The sequence below is a fragment of the Apus apus genome, chromosome 4, assembly GCF_020740795.1.
Source record: "Apus apus isolate bApuApu2 chromosome 4, bApuApu2.pri.cur, whole genome shotgun sequence".
NCBI lineage: Eukaryota > Metazoa > Chordata > Aves > Apodiformes > Apodidae > Apus > Apus apus.
The window spans coordinates 7749332-7777054 of record NC_067285.1 but is presented as its reverse complement, the minus strand read 5'-3'; the positions used below and the strand labels follow the sequence as shown (position 1 = coordinate 7777054).

Sequence of the window (27723 nt, the reverse complement as noted above, 5' to 3'; positions counted from 1 at the left end):
GCATTTTTCCTCCAGCTTCTATTTATCTTCTCTGTATAGATTGCCTAAATGAAGAAAATTCTTCTAGATCTCATGATTCAGGAGGTAACTGGAGACAAAGAAAGAAAGGGCAGGTAAAACATAATTAAATGTCTGTACATTGCTTCCCTCAGCTGTCTATATAAGTCTTTCCTATGGAAGTGTAAATGCCTTGGCAAAAAGTTCAGGATATTAGCACACTGGGCATGATTTAGACAATCATTGTTCAGTTCCTTCTATTGACTCTGTATGATCTGAGGTAGGTCCCTAATCTCTCTCTGTCTTTGAGCTCTATCTGTAAAATAAGGATAAGTTTATTTCTTCTCTTTTCTCTGGTCTGTCTGTTTGGGCTGTCAGCTCTTTAAGCCTTGGTGTTAGGGGTGGGTGCAAACACAACCACAGCTATGGCTCTGAAATGACAGGAATGCAGGTATGTAAGACTGTACATAAGCTTTAATATCTGAAAGTAGAAGAAAGCACAGTTTATCTGGACTCAGTGATACTGATTGGTTGATTATTTTTATTCTTTGTGTCAGTTACGATCTATGCTTTCAAAACAGCAAATTAGGTATGAGCTGTTCTGTAAAGAACAGGACATTGATGATAAGCCATCTTCAGACCACTGAAGTCAGTAACAAACCTCCCAGGCAACAGGTTTATTTTTAACTGCAGCTTTTGTTTTTCTTTAGAAATGTCTTGCTAGCCAGTGTTTACACCAAGTCACTGGACTACAGAGATCAGTGGCTGAGCTGGCACTGAACACCCTGTCATCCTCAAAGGTACTATAAGAAAGTGTAACAGAAAGCTCTGTGCTATTTAAATTCACAGCAGTAACAACTATAAAAGGTTTAAATGTCCCCATGAACCAGCTTCTTAATATCTGTGTTGATATTAATATCTTAATATGCCATCAATGCTACTTCACTAACACCCCTGCTGTAGCCAAGAGGAGCAATCAGAGAGGTTCAGGATTCAGCTGCAAAGCGGCTGAAGATGCATCTTCCCCCTGGCCAATTCCCACCCACCTTCTTGCAGTTCATCACCCCTCAGCTGTGTTGATACAACAGTTTATTATTAACAGTTACTTTCAGGCTGTTCATTTCAGCAATCCAGGTTATGGCTCCACAAACAATCATGAAGGCACAAGTGAGGCGTAGCAGACACGGGGGTGAGGAGGGGACATGCAGAGCCAGCAGCAGGGGAGTGGGGACTTGTGAGGCTGGGCTTGCTGTAAACCAGGGCAGTACAATGACCCAGGTCTGACTGTGTGCAGCCTGATGTCATCTGGTTAGCTGCATGTGAAGGAGTGTATGAGCCTAACAAATGCATAACAAATCCCTAAGGTCTTCATGGCTGAGCATTCCCTGAGAGAGTATCTGTGCTAATTCAAGTGTCAAGTGTTCCTCTCATGGTATCTAGGACTTGGAGGCAGTGATGGGAAGCATAACACACTGGGACACGTGACAAACTGTGACAGAAATGGGTGCACTGAACACAGACCCTGAGAAATCATAGACAGAGGAGTGAAACAAAACCCATAATTATATAATATGAATTTTCATGAATATTTATTTTTCCTTTTATTCTTTTTTAGAGGGTGAATGGAGATGATGGCTCACTTTCCAGCTTGTAACCTGAAATCTTACTAAAATATTGTTGAACCTCATTACGCCCAAGTTACCAAAACTGACTTTAATTTGCATGCTTGTGCAGAATTTTATGCTAGGTAGGATCACAATATTTATGGTCTCCAGATGGTAGCTGTTTTGATAAACGAAGGTCACATCTTTTTAGACCCATTTGTCTTGGATCCATAGACAAATTGGTTCAGATTTAGGGCTGCTTTGAATCCCAATGAGTGGTTGAATGATGGAACCTCAGCTTCCATGCAGGACAAGAGGGTAACAACTGAGAGCTACTAAGGATACACCTACTGATCAACAGATTGGCCAATGTCACCAAGCACTTTTTAAATCAGAAAAAAACCCCAAACAATCATACCTGGGGATACATGCTAGGAAAATTACTGTCAGGGGAAGGAAGTAATTTCACAAGGAGAATATTGCTAAATTTAATCTTCCCAACAGAAATTGTAGAGATAAGTCCATTAACAAGCTTCTTTTTCTGCTTCTCTTTGCATTATTTTCTCTTTCTTAGTTGCAAAATGTAAGCAAGCCCTTCACCTCTTACATACAGAGTTTTATGCCTACTTGTCTATTACTTCTTTTAGCAAGGGTAGAAAGATTTTTTTGTTATCATAAAATTAATCTTGGATTCTAGGCTTGATTTGACTATTGTGAATAGAGTAACTTCCAGAATCTATTTGAAAATGATTATAGCTGTGGTTTTCTTGTGTGGAAAAATTGTTGAGCTTTCTGACAAACTGGCTTTCAGCTAGCTTTGAATTCCTGACTTCTGATTAGGAGCATTTAAGATGACTCAAACCTGAGCCAAAATCATCTTCACGCTGGAGTTTGTTCACTGATTCTTCTCCTGTCTTTGGGCTAATGACTTCATTTGTCCCACAGGTCCTTTATCCATGCATTTCCTACTGCATGGCTGTACTCCTTTCATCTCATCTCATTTCCTGAGAGACCTAAACTACTTGGAATTCTTTTCTTTGTCCAAATTGAGGGCTCAAATTAGCTATTCCTGATGAGCTGTTCCATTAAATGAATGAAAATTGTTCTAAGAACCCCTGGTGTTCCAGAGGAGAGGGATAGTGAATTGAAGATCCTAGGAGTAAGTGGGCAGCATCCCACAGTATTAAGAATGTCCCAGAACTGTAATATGTTGTTTTCTGCAGACTGATGTGGATGGTTTGGGCATGCTGCTACATCTCTTCTTCGTTGAATTAAGTCAAGATGAGGTCCACTAATAAGGACAGTGCCCTGTATTGTTCACAGTGGGGATTATCCCGGTGTGGTGACAATGGTTCACTAGGAGAATTTCTTCACACTGAAAGATCATAGACATAGAGCCAAAATCTGAGTGCATCTCAAGCCTCTGGGGTCTTTAAGAGAATATCTGTACAAGAAAGTGCAGTATTTGCATGCACCGTGACTATTTTGGGGTGTTATACATGTTACTTATAGAGCATCCAGTACAATTCCTTCCAAGATAATTGCAGTGTTGCTGCTGTACACTGATCTGGATTGTGTCTATAAACACATTGGAACTTTCTAAAGCTCTGATGGCATCAGCCATGGTCTTGACAGATGACATATAGGCTTCTGAAGAGTCTCAAATTATTATTAAGGCAGACCCGACCAGTTTTCATCTACTGTGTTTAGAGATATGGCTAGACTAGAAGAGTCTGTGGTGTAGGAGAAGGGTAGGTAATATTATTCACTAACAGTCACTGAGTCAGGCTCCAGAATGCCTGCAAACTTCTCTGAGACATCAAAAAAGGGCTGCTAGTAATGTATGTTTGTGAGTTAACCTTTTATCTTGTCCTTTTCAACATTCTGTCATGTAACATGAATTACGTGCGACCAGATAATCTTCCTAAAGTGGTTACAGTATGCACCAGTGGTAGTTCTGCTCTTTGCCTGGGCTGCGTCTCCTGTGGGATGTAGCCAAGCAGGGCCTAGTCTCCAGGCTTCTCACTTTTGCAGTTTTTAAGAAACTGAAATTAGCAGTAGAAGGCAGCACCAGCACAGCACCCTGCTCTAGCAGTGTCTTTCATTGAGATCCTGGGCAGAGTTAAGGTGTTTTTCCATGTATCCCTGAGGCTTGATAGTACTTTATCTGGGAGACAGACTCCTTTCTACCCCACCCAGGGAGCCTCCAGCATGCAAAAGTGCTTAATGAGCTGTGGAGCCCAGCATGAAGGTGCTGACTGCATTAAATCATCTTTGGTGCTACGGAGTGTGGAGAATAAATACTGTACATCACCTTCTGAGAGGCTGGCTCCTAACTTCAATTTAATCCCTATTTAGACTGGATCTTTATATCCTCACCCATAAAATGGATTTAACAGCATTTGCCTGCCTCTCAAGACAGTTGAAAAGCACATAAAGGTGATGTCAGGCTTTAGCATGAATGAGCTCTTATGAATACTGTAAATGAGTACAGTAGATTAAAAAGCTAGAGGGCTTTTCTTTATTTTGCTGAAAATGACTAAGATCTCTTTAGAGGTGGTATCCTAGAGGAAAGCTTTATATTTTGTGGAGGTGACAGTGGGGCCATGACCCATCAAATGTAGAAGTACAGGCATAAATATGCATAAAGCTGTCCAGCAATTTCACCCTGGGGAACCAATTTCTTCTTTTTTCTTCCCCTTCCCCTTCCCTCTTCTCTTCTCTTCTCTTCTCTTCTCTTCTCTTCTCTTCTCTTCTCTTCTCTTCTCTTCTCTTCTCTTCTCTTCTCTTCTCTTCTCTTCTCTTCTCTTCTCTTCTCTTCTCTTCTCTTCTCTTCTCTTCTCTTCTCTTCTCTTCTCTTCTCTTCTCTTCTCTTCTCTTCTCTTCTCTTCTCTTCTTTCTTCCCTTTTCTCTTCTCTGTTTTCTTTCCTTTTGTCCACAACAATGCTCAATTAGAAGCAACTGCCCTAGGGAGAAACCTGATGCCTCAGATCACTGTCTTTGGGCTCTGAACTCCAAAAGTGATGGAAAATTTCCCAGACAATTCAGTTCTCCCTTTCTCATAGAAACAAAGGGTCAAATGAGAGAAATAAATAAATACACAAACAAATAAATGAATAGAATTGTTTCATACATCAATTATTTAATCCAAATCCATCAGTTATTACAATATATGCTTACAGACTTTGACTAGTGCGAAATATGGCCACATCTACTCTTTATCAAAGTGTTTTTATTGTACAGAAGAAGGATCAAGTGTGAGTTTGAACTCTGCGTGTAAGAGCAGACTGCACCTGCTTGCCCATAGGTAGAGGAGCTGGTCCTCTGGTGCCTGCTTTGCCTTTTGTCCTGTACTCTTGTGTGAACCCCTTCCCATTCTTGTGCCCATTGTTAACAGCTGATGCAATAAAATCTTAATTTATGCCAGGATCAGGAAACGATAATTCTAAGCAAGAGAGGAATATCATGGCATAAAATCACTTTAAATTGCTACTTTCGGGTTGAATCCAATGGACTTTATTGCTTGTAATTTGAAAATGAGCAAACCATACTCTTCTTTTCTTGGTTTTCTTTCCCAGATGTTTGAAGCACAACCTTTTGAAGCATCCTCTGCTGTTTATTACAACCCAGCTGCAGACCAGAAACAGGTAAGATGCACAAGGTAAAATGAATAGGACTTGTCATTCTTTCTGATTTGTCTCTTCCTATAGGCTTTCTGAGGTTCCCTTGCAGTGATCCCAATCATGTGTGATTATAATGAGTATGTTTATGTCTGTGTGCTTAGTACCAATTTCCAAGCTGAGGACTATGATTTTATTGTGTATAATTTATAAAGTCCTTGCTAGGCCTAATGCTTGCTTCACAAGAAATCACTGTGGCATATTAGAATGTGTCTCATTCTACTTAACAACCCACTTCATCAGCATACTGCCCACAGGAATGCTGAATCATGCCCACTTCACACCAGGGTAAACTATTCCATTACTTTATCAGAAGACTGGCCTTCCTCGTTGATAAATACCTTCCTAATACCTTGTGCTGAGTGTGCCACCTGACAAGAAGGTCAGGTTTTCTTGCACACAGTTGGATGTTATTTCATCACTGGCATTTTACTCTGGAAACTTTGGACTATTCTCAGTTTTTTGAGTCAGCAATCAGATCATATTTATTTAGGTCTAGCTGTGCAAATGTATTGATTTGTAGCCTGTTATTGTTTTGTGTCTTGTATTTATGTGGCTTTAATGGACTGAAAGTGTTTCAAAACTGAAGGGGATTAAAATGGAGAGCTTTTTCTCTGAGTAAGTGTAGGGAATATTACCAACTTGAAATCTGTTTTAAAATGTGATTTTACAGCAGATATACTATTATGTTAAACCCAGAGACACTCTGCCATCCAGTAATTGAGTACAAAGCCTTGAAAAGAGTAGACAGAAGCTATTGTGTGTGGGGGGGAAATACTGAAGCTGGCAACACAAACCCTTGTCAAATGTGAGGAATGAGCTTTGAAACAAGCTCTGACTTTGCTTTACCGTCACTCACTTGGTCAAACAATCTCACTCCCAAGCCAGATGTCACTGTATGGCTGGTGACTGCTTTCTATTAAAGGGCTGTCATGTTTGTCTTCTCCACATCTTTCTCCATATGGATAAAAAGCAGTCCTGTGATCTACCCATTGCCTCCAAGAAATGTATGTGTTCCTTCTCTAAAAGACGTGTGCCCAGACTGCCCCCATCTTTAAGGCTACATATTTCCAAGCCCAGTTTTAGTGTTTTGAACCCTGTTCAGCCTCTGCCAACTCTGAAACCTGTGTTTTCAGCAGTCCTTAGGTGCTGAGGGTGGGTTGTGGAGAAGCTTACAGCTCAACTCTTGACAGTGCTGGAAATGGCACATTGTGGAGTAGACTCAAGCCGCATATGTTGGTGCATCCACTTTGGCTTCCCACTCATCCCTTTTCATGCATTTTCAGAGCATGGCTACACAAATAAGAATATTGTGTCATGCACCTCAACTATCAAGCAAGGAACCTACTGTGTTGTAATAACACCAGTCACATTCATTAAGGAGTCCTGGCAATCTTAATGAATGAGAGAAAGGTACTAATGATCCAATCACTCGCTCAGTCTCGAGATTCCTTAATCTTTATACAACAAATTTGATTATAGGAATTACCATGTGGTTTAAGTTAACTGGATGTCCTCCTATGCATGGCTGGACTTGCTTCCTAATCCTATGCAGTGCGTGTATCCAAGGCACTGTTCAGTGGCTCCTTGAAAATCCCCAAAAAGCAATTACTGGCCTTTCTACATATTCAGGAATTGTCAGTTTCAGGTGCAATAAAACTGAAATTGCTTTCCGTAGATAGTTGGCTGTGATGACTTTTGCTGGTCTAATTTTCCCTCCATTTTGTTGTTTCTTCAGATAAAAATTATATTTCTCTTGTGCCCTGAAATATTAAGCTCATTTTTGACCCAGAGTATCCTCAGAGAGTTATAAAACTTAGATGCTATAACTGCACATTACCCAGTAATTAACATTATAAGACTCGGGCCAGGAAGACAAAGACAAGAGATATGAATTAATGTTTTAATAATCTTCCTCAGATTAGTACAAGTCACACAGGCAGGGATCCCAGTAACTGCTGGTGAGCGATGCAGCTCCCTCAGTATGGACCGATATTGCTTTCTAACTCCCCAGTGAGATGATACTCTGTGCAGAATGGACAGATGGTCACTCAGCTACCTATAAAGTTCTGACTTTGTCCCAGCAGTATGGTGCAATTGTGTACTTTGGATAGAACCACTATTTACAGTGCCACAGCTTTTGCTAAAGACACAGGAAGCTGGTTAGTTTATTTTTACTGTTGTTTCATCTCAGGCTACACAAGACATTCTTTCCTACCAATCCAGGGCACCCACCATTTTTATAATGGAAAACAGGGACCTGTTCAGTTTCTGGTGGACTAACACTGGACTTTAATCAAAATAAATGCACCTGTGAACCGTGCCACTTGGTTCTACAGTGGTGTCACAAAATACTTGTTGAGTAATAGCTCTGACTGTTCCCTCCTGATGATACCCTTCTCTAGTACAAGAGGCAACCTATGAGATGCTTTACCAGGCTTCCCACACGGACACGTGTGCTCTTAGCAAAGATCTGCTGTGATTCCTCCATGGCTGAAGTAACCAGAATAGTGTCTTGTTCTTGCATTTTCAAACACAAAGAATCTTCAAAGTCAGGGCAAAGAATCATTCTGTCATCTCAAAGTGGCAACCCCAGACACTGCAGAACTAAATGTGAGAGAAATGGGTTTATCCATTACAGACTAAGAAGCTGTTCTCTGGCCCTATGCAAGGAGTAGGACTTTCCTCACTTATTCTTTGAGCACAGCTTTTTGCTGGGAAAAACTCCTTGTCTGGCTTTAAAGATTTTGTTCAGTGGTGGAGAACACAGTACAAATCTTGTTTATTTGTTCCTATGTCTACTTACCTTCTCTCCTAAAATGTGACACCTTTCTGTTCTGGTCTAAATTTAACATCCAACCAACCGGCCTTGTAAAAGCTTTGTCTATGGGATGGAAAACTTTCAATTTGTTTTCTAATTTCTATTCCTTTTTAGGTACCTACAGTCAGTGTATAAGATGATACACAGTGGGTTTGTGATGAGATGGCACTGTTAGAGATTTACTATTAGCCATGCTTTTCAGAGAGTCTTAAAATCATCCAAATCATCCTTTTGGCTCTTCTCAGAAGTATCTTCAATTTTTCATCACAATTTGAAGAGATGTACTGAAAAGAGACAATACTAACCCAGATGGCATCTGAGCTGGGGGTTTGAAAAGACAACACAAATTCTGTTGTGCACATTACCATCAGTATAGCAACAAACACTGAAAAGGATTTAATCTTACATTTTTAAGGACCTCAGTGCTGTGAGATGGGTGCAGTGTCACAGAAACAGTGTGCCCCAATTGATTCTACTCCTCCGTTTGGGTGGGCCAGAAAATTTGGCTTCAGTGCTAAAGGGAGTTCATCTGCAGGGGCTGGAGCAGGTATAGTCTTCTCAGCACATTTTACTCATGTCAGTAAACCAGAAAACTGGAAACAGGGAGCAGGTAGGTGAGAAACCGTTATCACTGCGACTTCGTTTTCTTTAATATACCTACTTGATATGTCCAGTATTCAGAGTTAACTTCCAGTTCATCAGCCACTGGTAGTCCAGCTCCTGCTTGACGAGTGTTTAAAAAAAGTCAGTTAACCAATAAAAACCTCAGCCAAGCTCCAAATGAGCATCTGGCTTTGGTTGTTTAGATGTGTCTGTGAGTAATGGCAAGCTACAGGCAAGCCAAGCCAGTATTCAGACATTACTTTCTGGCAATGGGACTTGCTGTGTTATTTTTCTTCTGTATTAACGGAAAGAGCCTGGCTTTTGTTTTTTAACCTTGTAGTTTCAATGCCAGAACAGCAGAAATATAACAGAAATTAAAACAGTAGCTCTTAAAAGATGTGATATCCTCTTTCATCTCCCGTGGCAGCAACCTTGGTAGTGCCATTTCATAGAAAGAATTGCAAAAGTCCAAAAATACGGTAATTCCAGCAATGACCAAAAAAAAGAAAAATAAAAAATTACCTGCTTCATCTTTTTATTGGCTATAAATGCGGTGGAAAAGGCCATTCCACATCCTCAGCCATAACTAGTTAATTATTTTCTGTTGGTTTTTTTGTAGATGCTTCTGACCAACATTAAGCAAAATGTACATTGTGGAACAAACCATCCATAGAGTATATGCCATAATTACTGTTTAGCAATTTCACACTAGCACAAATTTATTAAAACTTCATGACTCATTAATAGTAAGTGATCATAATCACTTAATAGAAAAGGAAACTGAGCTAATGACAGAAGTGCTGATTAATGTTCTTGACCTTAAGACAGGAAGTCAAGTGAAATTAATGTCACTGGGTGTTGAAAGTTATTGTCAAGTGTAGATAGGCTGTACTCATAAGAGGAACCCCCCACGACACAAAATTTGTCTTCTTCAGCAGAAAAATACTCCTTTTCTATGCTGAATGGCATTTCTAAAAATCTCACTGCTACCCTTCAGATAAGCACGTAATTGTATCATATATTGTAAAAACTGGTTTTAAAACAGTTACCTGAACATCCATATGTATGGTTACTTCAGGAGGAACTCTCACAGCAATACTTAATGTGCTAGCAACCACTGGGCATTATATGCAGCTATTTCTCTCTTCTTTGGTCAACAGGATTCCTTTCATGAGCTCAGGTTCAATATTATGCAAGGAACTACCAGCTCACCAGTCAGTTGCCTATTCCTGTATCAGATAGTTGGGCAGCTCCAGAGCTGACAAGGTGACTGTTCCCAGAGCCAGCTGTGTGTCTGGAAAGCTGCTGCAGATGCCCATAGGGGCTGTAGCAAGTGGTGGCATTTGGAGTGCAGGGGGCACTGGATGACACTTAGCAAGGCTGGTGACCAACCTCAGGTCAGATTGATGTCACTGTCTAACATCTATGAAGGCCCCAATGTGCAAGGGCTGCAATGTCTGAGGTAACACAGGTACCAGGTTGTAAGTGGAAAAGTCTCCTGCTTCACCAATATTTTTTATTTATTTTTTCACATGTGCTGCTTGCTTTCTTTGAAATGAGACACTAACTTAAACCAGTATCACCAGGACATGCTAGTTCTTAATTATGCCACAGGCCCAGGCGCAGCTTTTGAGGATGAATGTTCTGGAACCTCTCACAAATTGGTCTCATCCCATCCCTCTGAAGATGCTGAACAGAGATAACCTTTCAGCCAAGAAGGTAAACTTCTTTCTATATGCTAACTCAGGCTGCTAGCACTCCAACACTCAGTTTGAATAATCTGTCTTTGATTATTCAACAACTCCCATGATGGACAGAAAGGGAGAGAGAGTTTCTTGCAAGAATGAGCAGAATCCTGGCTACATGTTAGTGGGTTTTAAGTTCATTTGACATCAGTCAAAGTCACTTGAGGGAAGGACAATCCCTTTCTAATAATGATGCTCAATATTTATCCTACATACACTGTATTAATAATGTAGCCCTCAGGCAGTGTGTTACATAGAGCCATTGATCTGCTCCAAACACAGCTCTGCAGTATTGGCAGATAGTGTTTTGGAGACAAAGTTAAACTGTATTTACAGCCACCAGATACTGACCTCTGACAAACAGGCAAATATCACTGCTCAGCTGGGTTAATACTACACCTTTAGAGGCATCTCCTGTCCAGACGAAAGCCAGCAGCAGCTTGATGGATGTAGATTTAAGTTTTGTTTTTATGCTTGTGTATCTGTGTGTGTGTGCCTTTTGAGACACTTTTGCAACTGCTTCTCTCTAAGATTTGCGCATTAATGTCTCTTTTGAAGGCAGGAGAGATGTGGCACAGTTGCAAACCCAGAGGTAAGTGCCATCTGTTTAGCTAACCTCATTGAGAAAGTTGGTGCAATGTTATTTCATATATATATATATATACATATATAGGCTTGAATGCCAGGTCTTCCCAAAGCAATTGACTACTAATCTTAATTTTGTAATGCTGTAAATCATAAATGCGTTTTGTGTTGTGTTTTTTTTATTAAAGACTCTGAATTAGGCTTTCTACCTCAAAGCAACATATTTTCTAGCATCCTTTTTGAAACAAAAGAACCAACCAAAATACCTAAAACCATCTGTACAATTACTTTAGAGCAACATTTCCCAGTCCCTGTTTTGGGTTGTTCCTGGTTGTTGAGCTACAGCTTTCTAAAATTAATACAGATTAAAGAAAAAAACCTGGCAATGCAGAATTAGGGGATGTAATTTGTATTTGGGGCCAAAAAAGGCCATGCATATCACCAAAACAATTGAGTTTATTGTTACCAAAAAAAAAAAAAAAAAAATTGTTTCAGGAAATCATGCTCCTGTCTCTGCAAAAGAGAATCTAGCATGAACCAGACAATAACAGAGACAGCTTTTGCTGCCAACACACAGGAACTGTGCAAGTGCTGGGGCTGGCTGATTGCTTGGGCAGAGGTGTTGGGAGAGCTGTAGCAGCATGGTAGGAAAATGCTTGGGACCACCTTTCAAAATCCATGTCCTAGACAGTTGAGCAGCTCTACTAGTTTAATGGCATGCTGGAACTGCATCTCTAAGAACATTCCTAAGAGGAAGCTGGCCAATTTACTCCCTCTAATATGGCCATTATATATCTGCTTTGAATATGCCAACCCATGTACTACACCTGCTTATCAGGGTGTAATTTAAAATATTTCTGAATAACTTAACCCATTTAATGGAGATGATTCTATAAATGCCATTAAAAGTAGCTAAATCTGACTTGTCTGGGCATCACTAGAGCACAGTGCATCCTTACTAACATTCCTGCCAGAAGTCAGCTAAATTGCTGGGTGTGATGGGTGCTGTTTAACACCTGGCATGCAGGCCAGTGAGCAGGAAATGCAGTTTCCTCATGAGGACACCTGTCCTCTGTCATGACAAAAAATTGATGCTATGAGGCTTCATTCTTTATTAACGGTGTAATAGATACCTGTGGAAGAAGGACATGTAGCACAACGGCTTATGTGTGTGCACCTTCTTGGTAGACACCTGGTAGTAACTTATCCAGTTGGCCTCTGTCTTGTAATAGTAGCCCTGTCTAGAGAGAAATTGTCAAAGACAGGCAATGTGTGAATAGTAACAATTAAATGTTTGGGTTTGTTTTTTTTAAAAAAGCACAACCATAACAACATATGATATACATTTTATGATATATACACTATGTATTATGTATCTATCTCTATATATGGATATATATCTCTCTTAACAAAACCTTAAAGTCAAACCCATTTCTGACACAATACAAAAAAGAACCCCTCTGGTCATGCACAGGTGGCTGCTTAGTGGTGTTGAACACAGCTCCATTTCATCTGTCCCCAGAGAGGTTGTGCTCAGTTTGTCGTGGAGCTGAACTCTTGAACAGAAGCTTTGCTGCTCTCCCTCCCTCCCTCTTCTCTTTCACAGCCCTGGTGCTGTGGCTGCACACAGAAGGAAGGTAAGCAGGTAGAAGGAAAGCATGATGGTAACTCATACTGTCAAACATTTTGTTTGCCTCTGTGCATCACACCGTGTCTTTGAAATGGTTGAAGACTTGGAGTTGGCACTGCAGAGCTGAAGTACCTGCAGCACTTCATACACAGGACCATAGTAACAGCAGTGACTCCTAAATCAAAGCAACCTCAATAGCTGGCCCAGGAACCCAAGCTGAGCTTTTGGATGCTCCCATACACAGCCTGCTACCTTCCCTTCCCACCTCCAGAAACAATGAACATCTGAGCAGCAAACGATGCCAGGACAGCTAAACATCTCTGCTTGTGTCACCCATACAACTCTAGCCCCTTCTGGAGCTGCCAAAACATGATGGTGGACATGCAGGATGGTGATGGGCTGCTGTGTTAGCTGGGGAAGTATTTTCAGCCCTAAAAGAGCAGCCCTTTCATCTTGGATTCACGTGCATTTCTACCACTCCCCTCTTTCCTTCCCCTCTCTGAAGCAGCAGCTCTGGAAACTGCCTGGTCTGAAAATGGCAGAAGGCTTGGCTGGCCCTTTGCTGTGCAGTTTTTCACAGGTGAGTGTGATTGCTCTTTGCCCATAATATATTCATTTGTTAAGTCTCAGCCTCTTTATGAGTAAATGCTGAAATTATTTTCCTGGTTTCTATTTATCAACACAAGCAAGTGCATCATGAAAACTTTTCTCCACCTCTCCTTCCTCCATCCAGCACAGTGTCCATTTCCTAAAATATCCCACCCCCAGACCCCTTTGTCTTCGAAGCCTTTGCAGCTCCTTTGCTCCCATTCTGTGCCAACAGGAACAGCCCTTTCTCTCTGGCCTGGCAGGCTGCAGGGGTGGGACGGGCATGGAGGCGTTTCCGTGCCAGAGAGTGAACAAGGATGAATAGGGCCAGCTGGCCACTCTTGTGCCCATCCTTCCATCCTTTCCAGCTGATATTCCCTGCTCATTGTCATTTTGCAGGCTACGTTCACTAACACAAAAAGACTAGGGAGCAAGAAAATGCACAGATCTTTAAGGGAAAAGCTTTATTTCTTATTTTCTTAGGTCATACTGGACTGTAAAACATCAGGGAACAATGAGATCAACCTTTAATAAGTTTTTCCTTTTTTTTTTTGGCCAGTCAAGCTTCCTTTTTTTTTCCCCCCTTTTTTTTTTTTTTTATAAATTAGAACAACCAACCAGGAAATTTTTCTCACAAAAACATGCTTTTTAATAAAAAAAGAGAATAATGTTTATTGAGAGGGATTGTTTTCTGGATATATACAATACTAAAGCAGGAGGATTATGCTAACAGAAAACACCAAACATTATGAATTGACTTCCAAAGTGTGGACGGTCCAAAGAGCAATGTCCTCAGAGCAATGTCTAAGTAAGTCAACAGGAACAAGAGAACAGTGGTTTTTATTTTTTTACAACAAATTACCAGCCATTATGACTGAAGACCTGACACATAATAACCTGCAGTGAGACGTACAGAAATCCTAAGACAACATAGAATTTACACAAGAAGGTAACTATTTCTGTAAGAATTTCCTCCAGAAAATGGAAGCATGTTCTAGACAGAGAGTTTTGGAAAAAGAGAAGGAAAAAAAAAAAAAAGGGAAAAAAAAAAAGAAGCAGGAAAGTACTAACATTGAATATCCTCAGTTCACAGTGAATGCCAGTCTTCCTGGGTCCCAATGCTACCTGTTACATTTATCTTCGTTCTTTCTTCCCACTTTCAATTTATCCCTTTATCACTGTGATGTTACAAGGATTACTTTTACCTGAGCCTTCCCCTGCTACTTCCTCTTTGCTGCAGCTCTTGTCAACTCGCACTTTACAGAAAAAGTACAAGTTTAGACATAACCTCAGATGAAAGGGACATACACCATCCCAGCATGAGTGGCAATAATCACAGCTAATCATTTCAACACTAAGTAATGCTACACAAAACATCACAGAAACCCTGTTAAGAAGAGTCAATAGCAATAATTTGGGAGATTAATGGAGATTAATAATTGCCACCAGTTGAGCTTCCCACGTGTTGCAGTGCTTTGAAGCAATTTCTTCCACTACCTGCTTTTACTTTTTCTTACCTAAAAACAATGAAGAATACTGGGAAGGGGCAAAGGTTGGGTTTATGCCTCGCTTCTGTGACCCTCCCAGAGAGGAAGTAATGCACAATTCAAAGCCATCTTTTTGCTTTCAGTTTTTATCTCCACCTCATCTCCACATGACGAGCAGCGTGTGACTCGGCTCAGTCCAGGCTGCACACTCCTGACTGCCAGATGCAATCTGCTGTGAGGCTCTATTCCACCCTTAACAACCTTTAGCAGCACTCTTCCTGAATTAACTTCCACTTAAGGGTTAAATTCTTCATCCCACCCCAAAGCCTGCAGAGGATGTAATTATTAATAATCAGGTTTGGGGATGTGGGAAGGAGATGCTGTGCTCCCATCAGGCACAGTTGGGTTAGCAGGCTCCTGAGAGAACAGGAGCAGTTTCCATGGGCCAATTCATGAAGTCAAAGAAAATATAAATATGATTTCTATGTCTTCTCCCTATCAAGACACACATTCCTACTTCTCAGCAGTGTGCTTTCTGCAGTATCTCCTGCTATAATAAATGGTGGTTCCCTAAACAGTAATTTTCACATCTCCAGGATATGTGGACCGATACAACTGACCTGAGATGCACTGATGTTAGTGATACTGATACCAAGAACTCGGTGGCATCAGTCAACAATTTTCAGTTCTTTCGTGCTTCCAAGCAGATTGAGCAAATTAACTCAGAAGAGTTAATTCTTCAGACAAGAATAAAGCAATAAAAGATACAACATTTTGCACTTAAAACAGCAGAACTTTGAACATCATCCCCTACTGTCAATGTCCAACAGAACAAGTAATGAGGAACTTTGTGTCTTTGGTACCGATGCTGGAAAACTGCTTGACACAAAGAACTTTAGTGCCTAGTCTAGGTGGTACCAACTTAAAACACCACAATCTATATTGATAAGAAATGCTACTGAGAAGTTGGTTGACTCTGTGCTCTTTTAAACTTTTGATAATCTTTAGACTACAGCTTGAATTTGTTGCTCTGCCCTTTATGAATGATTAAAGAGATGGAGCATGTAAGTAGGAGTTGCAGGAATTGGCTTCTGATTATTGAGATGACCATATCTCACATGTATCTATTAAGCATAACCATCTCCTGAAGGCAAACAGAAGAAAAGAACATGAACAAGGGTGTATAAACATCAAGATAATACTGAGTTAAAAAGAGGAATTCACCACTGTCCTTGATTTTACCTTAAAAATAGACCCATCAAAACTGCCCAATGAAACTTCTAGCTCTTGAAAAAAAATACTACTTAATGATTTGACTGAAAATCCAACTGGAAAATACATTAGCAGTATTTAAACATTTCTAAATAAGTTTAAAACTTATTTAAGAGTTTAAAACTTTTAAATCCTTATTCAGTACCAAACTACATTTTAAATTCCACCTAGGGAATAGCAACATCATGTTTTAGCTTGTTCTAGTAAAGCCAGAGCTAAACAGATCAAATAGGAACTTGCAATTTCCTCCCCTGGTAAAGGTGTTGGTTGTTCAGTAGAGACATATTCTTGATTACATTTTTTTTCCTCAGAAATGAAGGCTGTAATTAAAAAAAACCCAACAAACAACAAACAAACACTGAGGCAAATCTGTAAGTGGATTACTGTAGACTGTGGAGAAAATGACCTTCCAAAGTTAAAGGAGAACCTGAAATAGCCAGTAATTGAAATGTCATAGAAAGAACCAAGCTGGAAAGAAAAAGCAAATATTTAAAGACAAGAAATATTTAACAAGTCACTGGATTAATTTATCTGCTAAGATCATCAGAAGCAAATATATTTCTATTTGATGTCAGTGACATCACGTAGAATTTGACAAGCCTTGTGGGTATAAAACAACCTTGGGGGCCTCTTTAGCCCAGAATAGTTTTAATGCAGGAATCCTCTCAGTGAACATACATTTTTCAGTGAGGTAGATCCACCTTGCTGTTGAAGGCAAAACAACTGCATTTAATAAAAGAAAGTTGTAATTGCTGTACAAATAACTGCTCATTCTTCCATTTTTGCTGCTCGCTCTGAAGGAGCTGCTCTTCCTAGAGAACCCAGCTCTTCTGTTTCAATCTAAGTATGAGATACTCCTGTCACTTGACATACACAAAATTTATGACCTTTCCGGGAGCTGTTCTGAGTTTTGCTCCTCTTCTTCACTGGTTCCTCACCACCTCTCCTTCATGGATATATCATTGTGATTAAGCCAACAATTACAAATTAAAACTGAATTGAGATTTCAAGGTGATTCCTTGTTTTCTACATCTCCAGCCTCATGGCACAGGCTTAGCAAGGATGTAGAATTTCACGTATACACTTTCATATACTGACAGTCTACTGATTCCAACTGCAACATTGCTCAAACTGTCAACAGCCTCATATTCAAAAGGTTGGGTCTTAGAGGGACATAATTATACCTTTATGCATACTACTTTTAAGAAGAAACATAAAGACAATAATCCAGTTAGTTATCATGGCAGAGTATAGACACTCGTAGTAATAGTAATGACCATGTCTGTTCCATGATGTTAAATGAAAAAGATGATTTGTATATATTTACGACAGCCCATGATTTAATTTACACACAACTGAGCAGATTAAATTTAAAATTTAAACACAGATCCCCTGTATGTACATCCTGTATTTGGTCAGTTCCTGTATTATTGTTATACTGATATTAAGGGAATGCATAAAGCCCAACCTAAGCTTGTTCACTGAGCACACAACACATGGCATTTTAGTGACTGGAAGGGGAAAAAAATGAAACCATTTTCATACTTCAGTACTGCAGCAAATGACTGCATTGACAAGGTCACCATGCTAAATTGACATCATCCACACCACATCCAACTTCTAAAAATCCTCCAGTATGTGCATAGTGATGCCTGTAAAAACCTCATTAGGTGTCAGACTCTTGAGGCTTTTTTCCCTCTTGCCTTTTTAATAAGTAATTTATTTTTTGTAATTAAGAATTCAGTATGCTTTTAATTTACACTGGGGGGGAGAGGGAAAAGCAAGCTTGAGTGCTCTGTTTTGTTTGTGGACACATGGCTAGCTGTGTAAAACACCATTCCTTCCTTTACTCCATACATAATTGTATTTCCAAAGGTAACTCTCATAGAATCAGATAACTAACAATTTCTTTTGTAATCAGAACTTAATTAGGTTGTTGTTTACAGTAGAAGTGATCAATAGCTTTTATTCTGGATCACACAGTGTCAAAGCTCTAATAATTGGTATTAAATGTAATAGAGATGCTGGAACCAAACTAAATGTAAAAAAATCTTCAAAAAGGATGCACTGTACCGGGAGGTTATTAACATTCCCAATTCTGTTTAAAACGTTCAATCTGCTGAATACAAATGATATTTTAAAGAAAGCTTTGTGGATCAAAGCTGGATTTAATAATTGTAATGTTTATGAATTTGTTTTGAAAATATTTTTAATTGGATAATGTCAGACTTTTGAATTATAACGTTATGTTCATTAGCATTTCAGTAGGCTATACTATCAACTCCTTTTGATATTAAAAATTTGATTTATTTTTTTAAATCTTGAATCTCGTCAGCTTTTTTTCTGTTGTCACTAGTTTTCAATAATTTGATTAACTTTCACAAGGAGAGCAACAGGAACCACATGGGCTTTGCTGGTAATGATGTGCAATATATTTCTTCTCCGAAAGAAGCTCTGATGCCTTTGAAAGTAATTTGCTGTTTCTTATCAGCACAGCATTAAAGAGTAATATTGTCTAATTTGTGGCACGGAGCATCCAAGAATTCTATCCCATACAGAGTACTTTGAAACCTGTATTATGCAACCATAATCAAAAGTATCTAAGTGAATGTCAGAATTTATGAGTGTTTATTATTAGCTAAGGAAAAGCTCAAAAGATGAACTTGTCAATAAGTATGATAATCTCCTAATAAAGTGTGCATTTTACACACTCCCAAAGTTCACTGCAGTTTATAAAACAGTAATTTGTACTTTATAGTCCTATTGCAAATAAGTGATCTGGACATTTCAGAGCAGGCTGGGGCATCACTGTGCAAGTCTCAGTGTAAATTTGTAAATTCAGCATGATGAACTCCTTGCTTGGTGAAGTTATCTTCTACTTTCAGTAGAAAGCAAAACTGATTCCTGTTGAGCGTTTAGACATCACTGCCTCTAACAGTCAACCAGCCATCACAGTAAGGTATGAGGACAGCCCTTAGGAGAAACGCTGCCTCTTTGATGACATTTAAAGCTTTAAAGAATTCCTTCTAGATACCACAGAAAATCACCATGTGCCAGCACAGGCTGTTGGTGCCACCGAATCACATCTACTGGCAATACTGCCATCCACACCATTAAAGCAATTTATGAAACTGGTCTTGCAAGCAGTTCATCATGTCAGCAATGCCAAGGCCTGCGCTCGGAAGTACCAGGGTGAGAAAAGCCTGTCACAGGGGTGAGTGTGCATGATACTGCCTTGCATGGGATCAACCATCCTTTTGTGTCCATTTTAGCAGCCTAAGAAATCAAACACAGTTTAAATGGTATCCTACTACCTCTTTTCCGTCTACAGTGTTGTGAAAAGGCATGAGGTTCCTGGAACTTTTGGAGCTGACATGAGCTATGTATAAACAGATACTGCTGTTGTAGTAGAGCAAACAAATTGTATGTAATTTTTTTATTAAACAAACAGTATAGTAACTGGACTATATTATCACAATGGAAGCACAGAAGACCATAGACTGTACAGCTGAAACCCTGCAGCAAAATTTGTTTCTACTTCTTCTCATCAAATTTAAAGAAATGTATCTTTATCAAGCTTTCCCAATGGCTGCTTCTTGTTAATTTAAAGAATCGTCACCCTTGTTAAGGCTAGATTATTATAACTAAAAGATAAATGCACTGTTAGAAAGTTCTATACCACACTCTATTTTCATGAAAATTCAGCTGAAAGATGTACATTTTACCTGTATGTGCATTATAATGGCTTCTCAGCAGGGAATGCAGAACCACTTACAGTACAGAAACATTTGAAGAGGAAAAAGCTCATACACTGAAAGAGTTAAACATCAGTAGCAATTTATCAAATGAAGAAGTTTCATAAAGTCCACTCTCTGGGAGAACACTCACCATTAGACAAAAAACTGGCATCCTTGATAGTCTGACGTTCAATCAATTTGAAAACCAAAACCATTCAATGAGATAAATAGGATCTTAAGAAAAATGCCATCCTCCTTCTCAGGTAAAAGCCAGAATTAAAATAATTATTATTAAAATAATCCAACCAGGTCGCTTTACAGGCAAATTTACACACTGTTTCTTTAAAACATGGCATGCCCAAAAGCCTTTCGGGTTTGGAATGTAGCACTGCACCAAGTATTTCACAAAGCCTCTAAATATCACAAGAAGCTTTTTTAGAGAGAAAAAAAAAATATTCCAGCTGACTGAAACTTCTAGCAGGAGTGCCTCAGCTTAGCTCCCAGACCTGGAATTCCAGAGAAGCAACAGAGGACAAGAAACAGATTTTTTTTTTTTTTTTAATATTTTTTTTTTCCCCACACGTCCTTTTGTAATGCAGCTACAAGACAACTGATGAGCTTAGGAACAAAGAGAGTGCAAGTGACATCAGGGTGAGCGCTGTGCTTAGATAGAAGCTTCTAGGAAGAGCGAGGGATTTCTCTGCAGATATGTGACCAGTGGAGATTTTTGATGTGTCTCTCCCAATAGCATTCTGCAAGACACAACACTTTCTTTGGTCACCATTATACATTTTCATTGCTAAATACTTATGTCTTGAAATTCATCTTTTGTTTTCTCGTTTCCCACCCTCCCGTTTCCCCCCTCTCTCTCTCTCTCTATATATATATATATATCACTGTCATTGATTGAAAGATACAAAAGACATAAAAAGAGATGCTCAGATGAGTTTAAGGAGTTAAAGGAAAAAACATCAGTATAGCACAATTAAAAAAGAAAAAAAAAAGAATAAAGCATTAACAAATCATTACATTACACAGCAGTGGTTCCATGTGTAAACCTACCCTACAGAAAAACTTTGATAAAAAGTGGCTTCTGGATAATAATAGATAAAATCTAATCCATGGGATCAGAAGAGACAGAGCTTTCTACCTCATGAAAAATTCTCCTTCTCACACCTTTTCCCTTAATTACTGCAATATTTAAATTCCTTGCCTTCTTTGGTACCAAGACGTCAACAGATCTGCTAACATTAATGCACTGTTCCCTCACACGCTAATAGGCTTCATTCTAGTATCTACAGGAAATTCTTACCAGAATCTAAAGAATTAGGAATGGGCTATAAAACTGCCATTGTTTAGAATAACCGTTCAAATCTGGACTGGTGAAGGAGAACCTGAGAGGTATGGTCACATTCATGGGGTGGCTTATGTCAGTTCAGCTGGGCTTGCTTCAATGCTTAGGCTATGTGCTTCCACATTGTAAAAATTAATTTATGTACTTCACTAATTATTAAGCTTCATGAGAGACTCAGTACGAAGGATGTGGACTGACAGACATGGGCACTGATGTAATGTTTACATGCGAAAGGGGGCCTGGGAGGTCAGGCTGAGCAGACTACTCAAACAGCACTGGAAGGTTCATGTCTCTGGGGGCTGTCACTGTGTCTCCTGATGAAGAAGCATCACATCTCCTGATGTTAACATCATCTCTTGCCCTAAATTGGCCATTTTTGTTAGCCACAAGATGGTGTCTGGTACGTTTTTATGTATTTGTTAAAAGCCGTATCATCTTGTGTGCCTGCAGATTATGAACTTATTACACTTGTGAGGTGCAGTGGTAATTACCACGGGATCTGCCTAATCATGGACTACACAGCTATTAAAACAGAAAGTCAGCAGAGGCCACTTTGAGCCCAGCACCACATTTCTGAGTAAGATCATTCTTTGATACATTATGCTATTCAATCTGTAGCAGGGTGCTCCATCTCTCAATATGCCTGCCTCAGTTCCCTTCTTTTTGATTCAAGTGCTTTTTGTCTCTCAGTTTTGCAGGCACAGGCCTGAAATGAAAGGTTCCCATGAGAAGGGAAAAGGCCTAGCAAACTCTGAGCTGGTAACAACTAGTATGTCCTAGTATGGTATTTGATAATAAGGAAGCTGCCAGCATTTTAGTGGTTAACCTTTGTTGTTTGATTTAATTATAAGTAGTAAAATTCACTGCTAATATACCTTTTGCATCCTAACTGCACTTCTGTTCTTATCTCCCAATTTCCCTACATTTTTACTGTACTCATGCCTCTCATCCAGAATAATTAAAACCCCCAACATTGTATGCAATAAATTTTGATTCCTGCAAATAGGCACTGTCTGTCATCCATCCCGTCTGGGACAAATCATAACAATACTAACAAGACTTCAGTGTCAGGTAAGCCCATTATACACTTGACAGACTTTGAACATTTTATACTATGAGAAGCCACTTGTGCAGTGAAATACATAGAATCCACACTCTTACCTCATTAAGACAGAGTTCTGTATCTGTAGATTCATTGGTTTTCTGCTTCTTCGGTGTCTACAAATAAATGCAAAATGTATTCCCTGTAAAACTTACACATACAGCAGCACAAAACAATTAGATAAATTCCTATAATTTTGACAGTGATTTGCACATGATTAGCGAATAAACTCCAAATGTAACTGCATGTTTTCCAATAACATTCACATTCTGATTTGAATGTACAGCAAAACTTCAGTCAGCTAAGGGTACTTAGTAATTACAAAGATGAGTGTCATCAGCTGCAGAGAACGTGTTATGTTCTGTGGCCCCTTAAAATGATGCTGGATGTTCATAAGAAGAAATGCAATAGGACAGTTAATAATTACCATAGTGCCAGTGCATATTAGCAAAACCTTATAACAGTCCCCAGTTTTAGGAATACATAGAACACAGGAGTATTTTATCCTTAACAATTCCTGTAATTTCTCCAATTATTATTATGAAAATAAAAATATCATTGTAAGGTATTGTATGGCTGCCACAGAGTCACTTCTAGAAAGTTGCAAATAGAACATTTCATGTGATTTAACACATATACCTGCAAGTCAAACTGAGCTGTTTGTTTACACTGCATTCACTGATTATTACAGACGGAATATTATTTAATGCAGGAATATTTTAGATGCTCACAGCCTAAAAAATGAAACTGCTGTTATCTTCAGCCACGTCTCATGATGAGCATCCATCTGTTGATATTACTGTGTGCTCTCTACACTGATGCAAGTAAGAAACACTTCTGGTGGCAGCATGACATGAAATGAAAGCAACAGTCTGCACTCTGTCTAGCCTCACAAGGTGTTTAATATTTCCATCGCTCAAGTGAACGTGACTGGGCTGGCAGCGTTCTGCTTTGTTATTACAGTGATAGCAATCCCCACAGTGCTGAAAATATTTTCAGTAAATGCTACTGTTGTTAAGTACTTCAGTGATTCTTAGTATCGTATTCCAGAAATATAAACAGCACTCTTGTATAGGAGCTACCAGTGTAAAATGTACAATCAAGTCTTATAGTAGAAGACTTGGATTTACCCACCAAAACTACTGACTGCACTGAGCATGTCTGATACTTCCTGGAAGTTTTGTTGGACCTGCAATTTATCTCTGGCAAAAAATGAGGATCTGAATGTCACTGTGTTGCATTCCTTTTACACTGCAGAATCCCACAGGTTTTGGCAGAGATGGACTGGACTAGAGCTAATGTGAGGAAGTGCCGAGCGTTCTGATTTTATACCCTCACAAACTTCACTTCCACACACGACCATTTTATTTTATATCTGAGAGCCACTGGTGCTGCCTATGGATACAAAATAGTCTTTGACCTAATTACTGATTCTAGAATCCAAATGAAGGAACTGAACTTCTCATTAGGAAGCACATTCCCTGCTTTTTAGGCTACTTGTATATTTATACAGAAATATGTTAGAGACAACTGAAAAACTGTAACAGCCAGGATTTAAGAGAAAGACAGCTATAGTAAGAATGGATTCAGTATATATGTTCATAGTTTTAAAATATATAAAAAAATAATAGGTCAATTCATTAATAAACACCCTCCATTAAATTGCTCTTACATACCCTTTTTTCTATTTAGTACCATTAAAGCGGTTATGATAAGCATAAATTTAACTATCTAAATGGAAAAAGAAATGCTAGGAAGTAAATTTACTACAACAAGAAGCAACACCTGCCATTTTTGCAGTGTTGCTGGTATTCACAGAGGTTAGGAAACTTCTTTTAATGGTAACTGAGTGGATTTCAACTCCTAAATGGGTGGCTCCAAGGAGATGGGTAAAGAAGGAGAAGCTGGATTTCAACCCTGATTCTCTCATCTCCATACTAGGTTAAATTGGAATGTGAGGCTTCAGAGGTGGCCTCAGGTTCAGAGCTTCAGATCTTGACAGTGTAAACTGTAAGGACCATACAAGCCTCATACTTCTTGGTTTGTGATTCAGTGCTAAACTCCCTAGGTTCACACAATCATCTGTCTATTGGAAACATTGTCCTGTGCTGCTCACGCCTGCTCCAGGCTCGTAACACTGTGCTAACTACAAGTGTACTCTTGGTAGCTGGGCTCAACACCAAACTCAGCAATTATTTATCTTCTGTCCTGTGTTTCTCAAATGAGAGAAGAGAAAAATTTCATCATCTTGTCTATATGCAGTGAAGTCTTCCTTTACTTCATTCAGCCTTATAAAGTACAGCAGCTAAAACATATTTACCTTTGAAAACACTATTTTAAGGGTAAAATTCACAGCTAGAAAAAAAATCAGCATTTAAAGAAGCCTTTCAATAATTTTGATTAATATTCCCCAGCTTTCATTTGGAAGGCAATACTTCTCTGTATCCACATACTTAGTGTAGTCATTCTAACATCAACAACACATTTTCATGTGCATCCTCTATTATAAAGTCCTCCTTTCTTAGAATTGAAAAGTAATTTTAATAAACAGACAGGCTTTTCTCTTATCAAAACAGAAAGGACAATATCTTCCATTTAAAAGTACAGAAAAAAAATGTAATCTCTTTTGGTGGGGGGGGGGAAAGGAGGAGGGAGAGAAACAGCTATAATTTTGAGGATGAGATGAGACATTATATGCCAAGTTTCAAATTGGAAGAGTACATTTTTACTGTTGAGTTATAAATCTGTAAAAACGGGTTATAATGGAAATGCTGGCATAGGCTGCCCTCCTGTAATACACCAGTGCATCACTAAATCACAAGTAATGGGGGAAAAGCCCCACCTGTGTGTTGAGTGCTACAGAAAGCTGATGTCCCGTAATTACAACCTAAGGGGAAAATTCTCCCTGCGCTAACTCTTGGGCAGAAGGGACTCTACATGCAGCAGAACTGCTGTCATTTGTGCTACAGCGAGTGAACACCTTATTAGAGGCAAAAAATCAGGGCTTGGAGGTGACACTGATAGCCTTGGAAATACACCCAGTCTGGGTGTGTTTGAATTATGAAGGTTATCTTCAGCCATCAGGTACTTACCTTACAACATCATCCAAAAAGTTTAAACGATTGAAGTGTGCCCGTCATGTACAGCTGCAGGCAACTCTGACAGGGAATATCTATGTCATCAACATAGTTGGGCAATGAGAGTGGCTTGTTATGCAAGTTGCCAAAGATTCATTGCCAACCTCCATCTTGGGTCTCCCACATGCCTAACATAGAGGCAAGAAGGTACCTTCAAAGGTGCTAGAAGTACCTAATTCCATAGGAGTGAAATAGCACCGAGAAATGGCTAAGTCTGTATTCAAATGTGTATTGTTTTGAATTTTAATAAAAAGCTCTTCTTTGGTGGCAAAAAGATAAAGGAACACAAGCAGGGCTGGGCCAGTAAAAATAATAATTAAAAAAAAATCAGTGAAAGGAAACTGTGTTCTGGAGCCCCTAACATAAGAAGGACATGGAGCTCCTATGGAAAGTCCAGAGAAGGGCTACGAAGATGAGCTGAAGCCTGAAGCACCTCTCCTACAAAGACAGGCTGAGAGAGTTGGGGCTGTTAAGCCTGGAGAAGAGAAGGCTCCAGGAGGACCTCATAGTGGCCTGAAGGGGCTACAGGAAAGCTGGGGAGGGACTTTTTACAAGGGCTTGTAGCAAGAGGACAAGGGGTAATGGATCAAAACTGGAAGAGGGGATATTTAGGTTAGACATCAGGAGGGAATTCTTTAGCATAAGGGTGGTGAGACACTGGAACAGGTTGCCCAGGGAAGTTGTAGAAGCCCCATCTCTGGAAGTGTTCAAGACCAGGTTGGATGGGGCCCTGAGCAACCTGATCTAATCAGGAGGTGACTCTGTCCCCTGCATGGGGGTTGGAACTAAATGATCTTTAAGGTCCCTTCCAACCCAAACCCTTCTATGATTCTATGATCTTAAAATAACTTGCTACACCTACGGAAAGAGGTATGAGATTTTTTCTACTGGGTTAAAATAGCATTTGCTCATGACTTGCTCAGCTGTGACTGCAAAACAAAGTTACCTAAGACAAGTTGGCACTCACCCTGGTGTCGTCAGAACTATAATTCAGTTCTGTGGGCTAGTCTGACGAAGCTGTCCCCATACTGCCAACAAGCTTGCACTCACTTAAGCTTTTACACACTGTAAAAATGAACATCTGCTTTTACAGAGAATCTTACCACTGTGGTAGCCCAAGCAACAGGTATTTACAGATAACCGTATTCATGCACCTCCTGATGAGCTCTTCAGTATCCTCTACATTAGTCACACAAGCCTAGTTTTAGGCAAACTTTTAATACTGGAACTAAAGTCTTGAACTTGGTCAAGGGGTAGTAGAAAAACCAACTGTATGTCCAGAAAATACATGACTCTTATGATCAGAAGCAGAATATTACTTACTTCTTGCCTGGAAACAAAAGAGAATCAGGGCTAGCAGAGGAGCCAGGGGTTTTCTGAATGGAGAAAGGAATAATGCTTATAGAGATATTTCTTCTCCAGACACAAGACTCTGTGGACCACCTCACTTCCTTCTAAACCAAATGGCTCTTAGATGAGTTCAATCATATATGTCCTTACACAGACACACCATAACCTAATCTTCCCTAGTCCTCCACCTAATAAGCATCAGAAGATCCTCCCAAATCTAGTAACTCTCTGCTTCCTACCCCCCAAATCCCTCTACCTCCATCCTTTGCAGACACTATAGCCCTGAATTTATTCCCATTATTTGCAATTATGCATCCAGCTTCCACAAATCGCAGCACTACATGGTTGATAAATGCATTAAACACTGCAGTGTCTCACCAGGAGCTGGTACACACAGTATTTATGCCTTGTCATCCAGCAGTATTTTGATATAACCACTACAGCATGTGTATCTGTGTTACTCATAGCAAGGAAAAGGTCTGACTGGGGATGCCTCCAACCAGCTTTAATTCAGGAGCAGAGGGAAGAAGCATGTAAAGGGAACCAAATGCAAACAGGCACAGAGTGAGTATCCAAACTCAGGAACCAGTCCCTTTCTGTTAACTTCACATTTTGGACCTTATGTGCTTTATGGAATGTATTCTGTAAGTGAGAGACAACAGAAGTATAATTTTTCCAGCTATTTTTAATGAGGGTGCCTTTCTCCTCTCCTGAGATGCCTGGTTAGTTATGCTCATATTAACAAGCCTTCCTGAAGAAGAGAGTCAAAGCTCCCAGCATACATCCCTCAAATGACCATGCTTCTGAAGTAGCTGTAACAAATGAGGGTGCTTTTTCTTTTTGTTCTTCTCATGTGTTGATTAGTGAGATTTACTATGCAACTAACCTGTTTTTCCAACAGCAGGACACAAACAATAAGCAGAGAAATATACAGGCTATAGAAATGCAATCAGTTCAACTCTCCTGCGCTCACTAAGCAGTGGGGGAATCTATCACAATTGTCAATAGCATTTTCTTATTAGCACAGCAGT

General features: G+C 39.5%; 1 protein-coding gene across 2 annotated transcripts in view; it reads right to left on the bottom strand.

The window, feature by feature from the left end:
• Nucleotides 1–13742: 13742 nt before the first annotated feature.
• Nucleotides 13743–27723, bottom strand: part of GFRA1 (GDNF family receptor alpha 1) — a 141961-nt gene continuing 127980 nt past the window's right edge. For both annotated transcript variants that reach the window (XM_051619364.1, XM_051619365.1), the window contains exons 8-9: nucleotides 22265–22321; nucleotides 13743–20501 (exon numbers count right to left, since the gene is read on the bottom strand). In XM_051619364.1, the coding sequence (XP_051475324.1) occupies nucleotides 20349–20501; nucleotides 22265–22321 (210 nt within the window). In that variant the 3' untranslated portion in view covers nucleotides 13743–20348. The remainder of the gene's footprint in view (nucleotides 20502–22264; nucleotides 22322–27723) is intronic.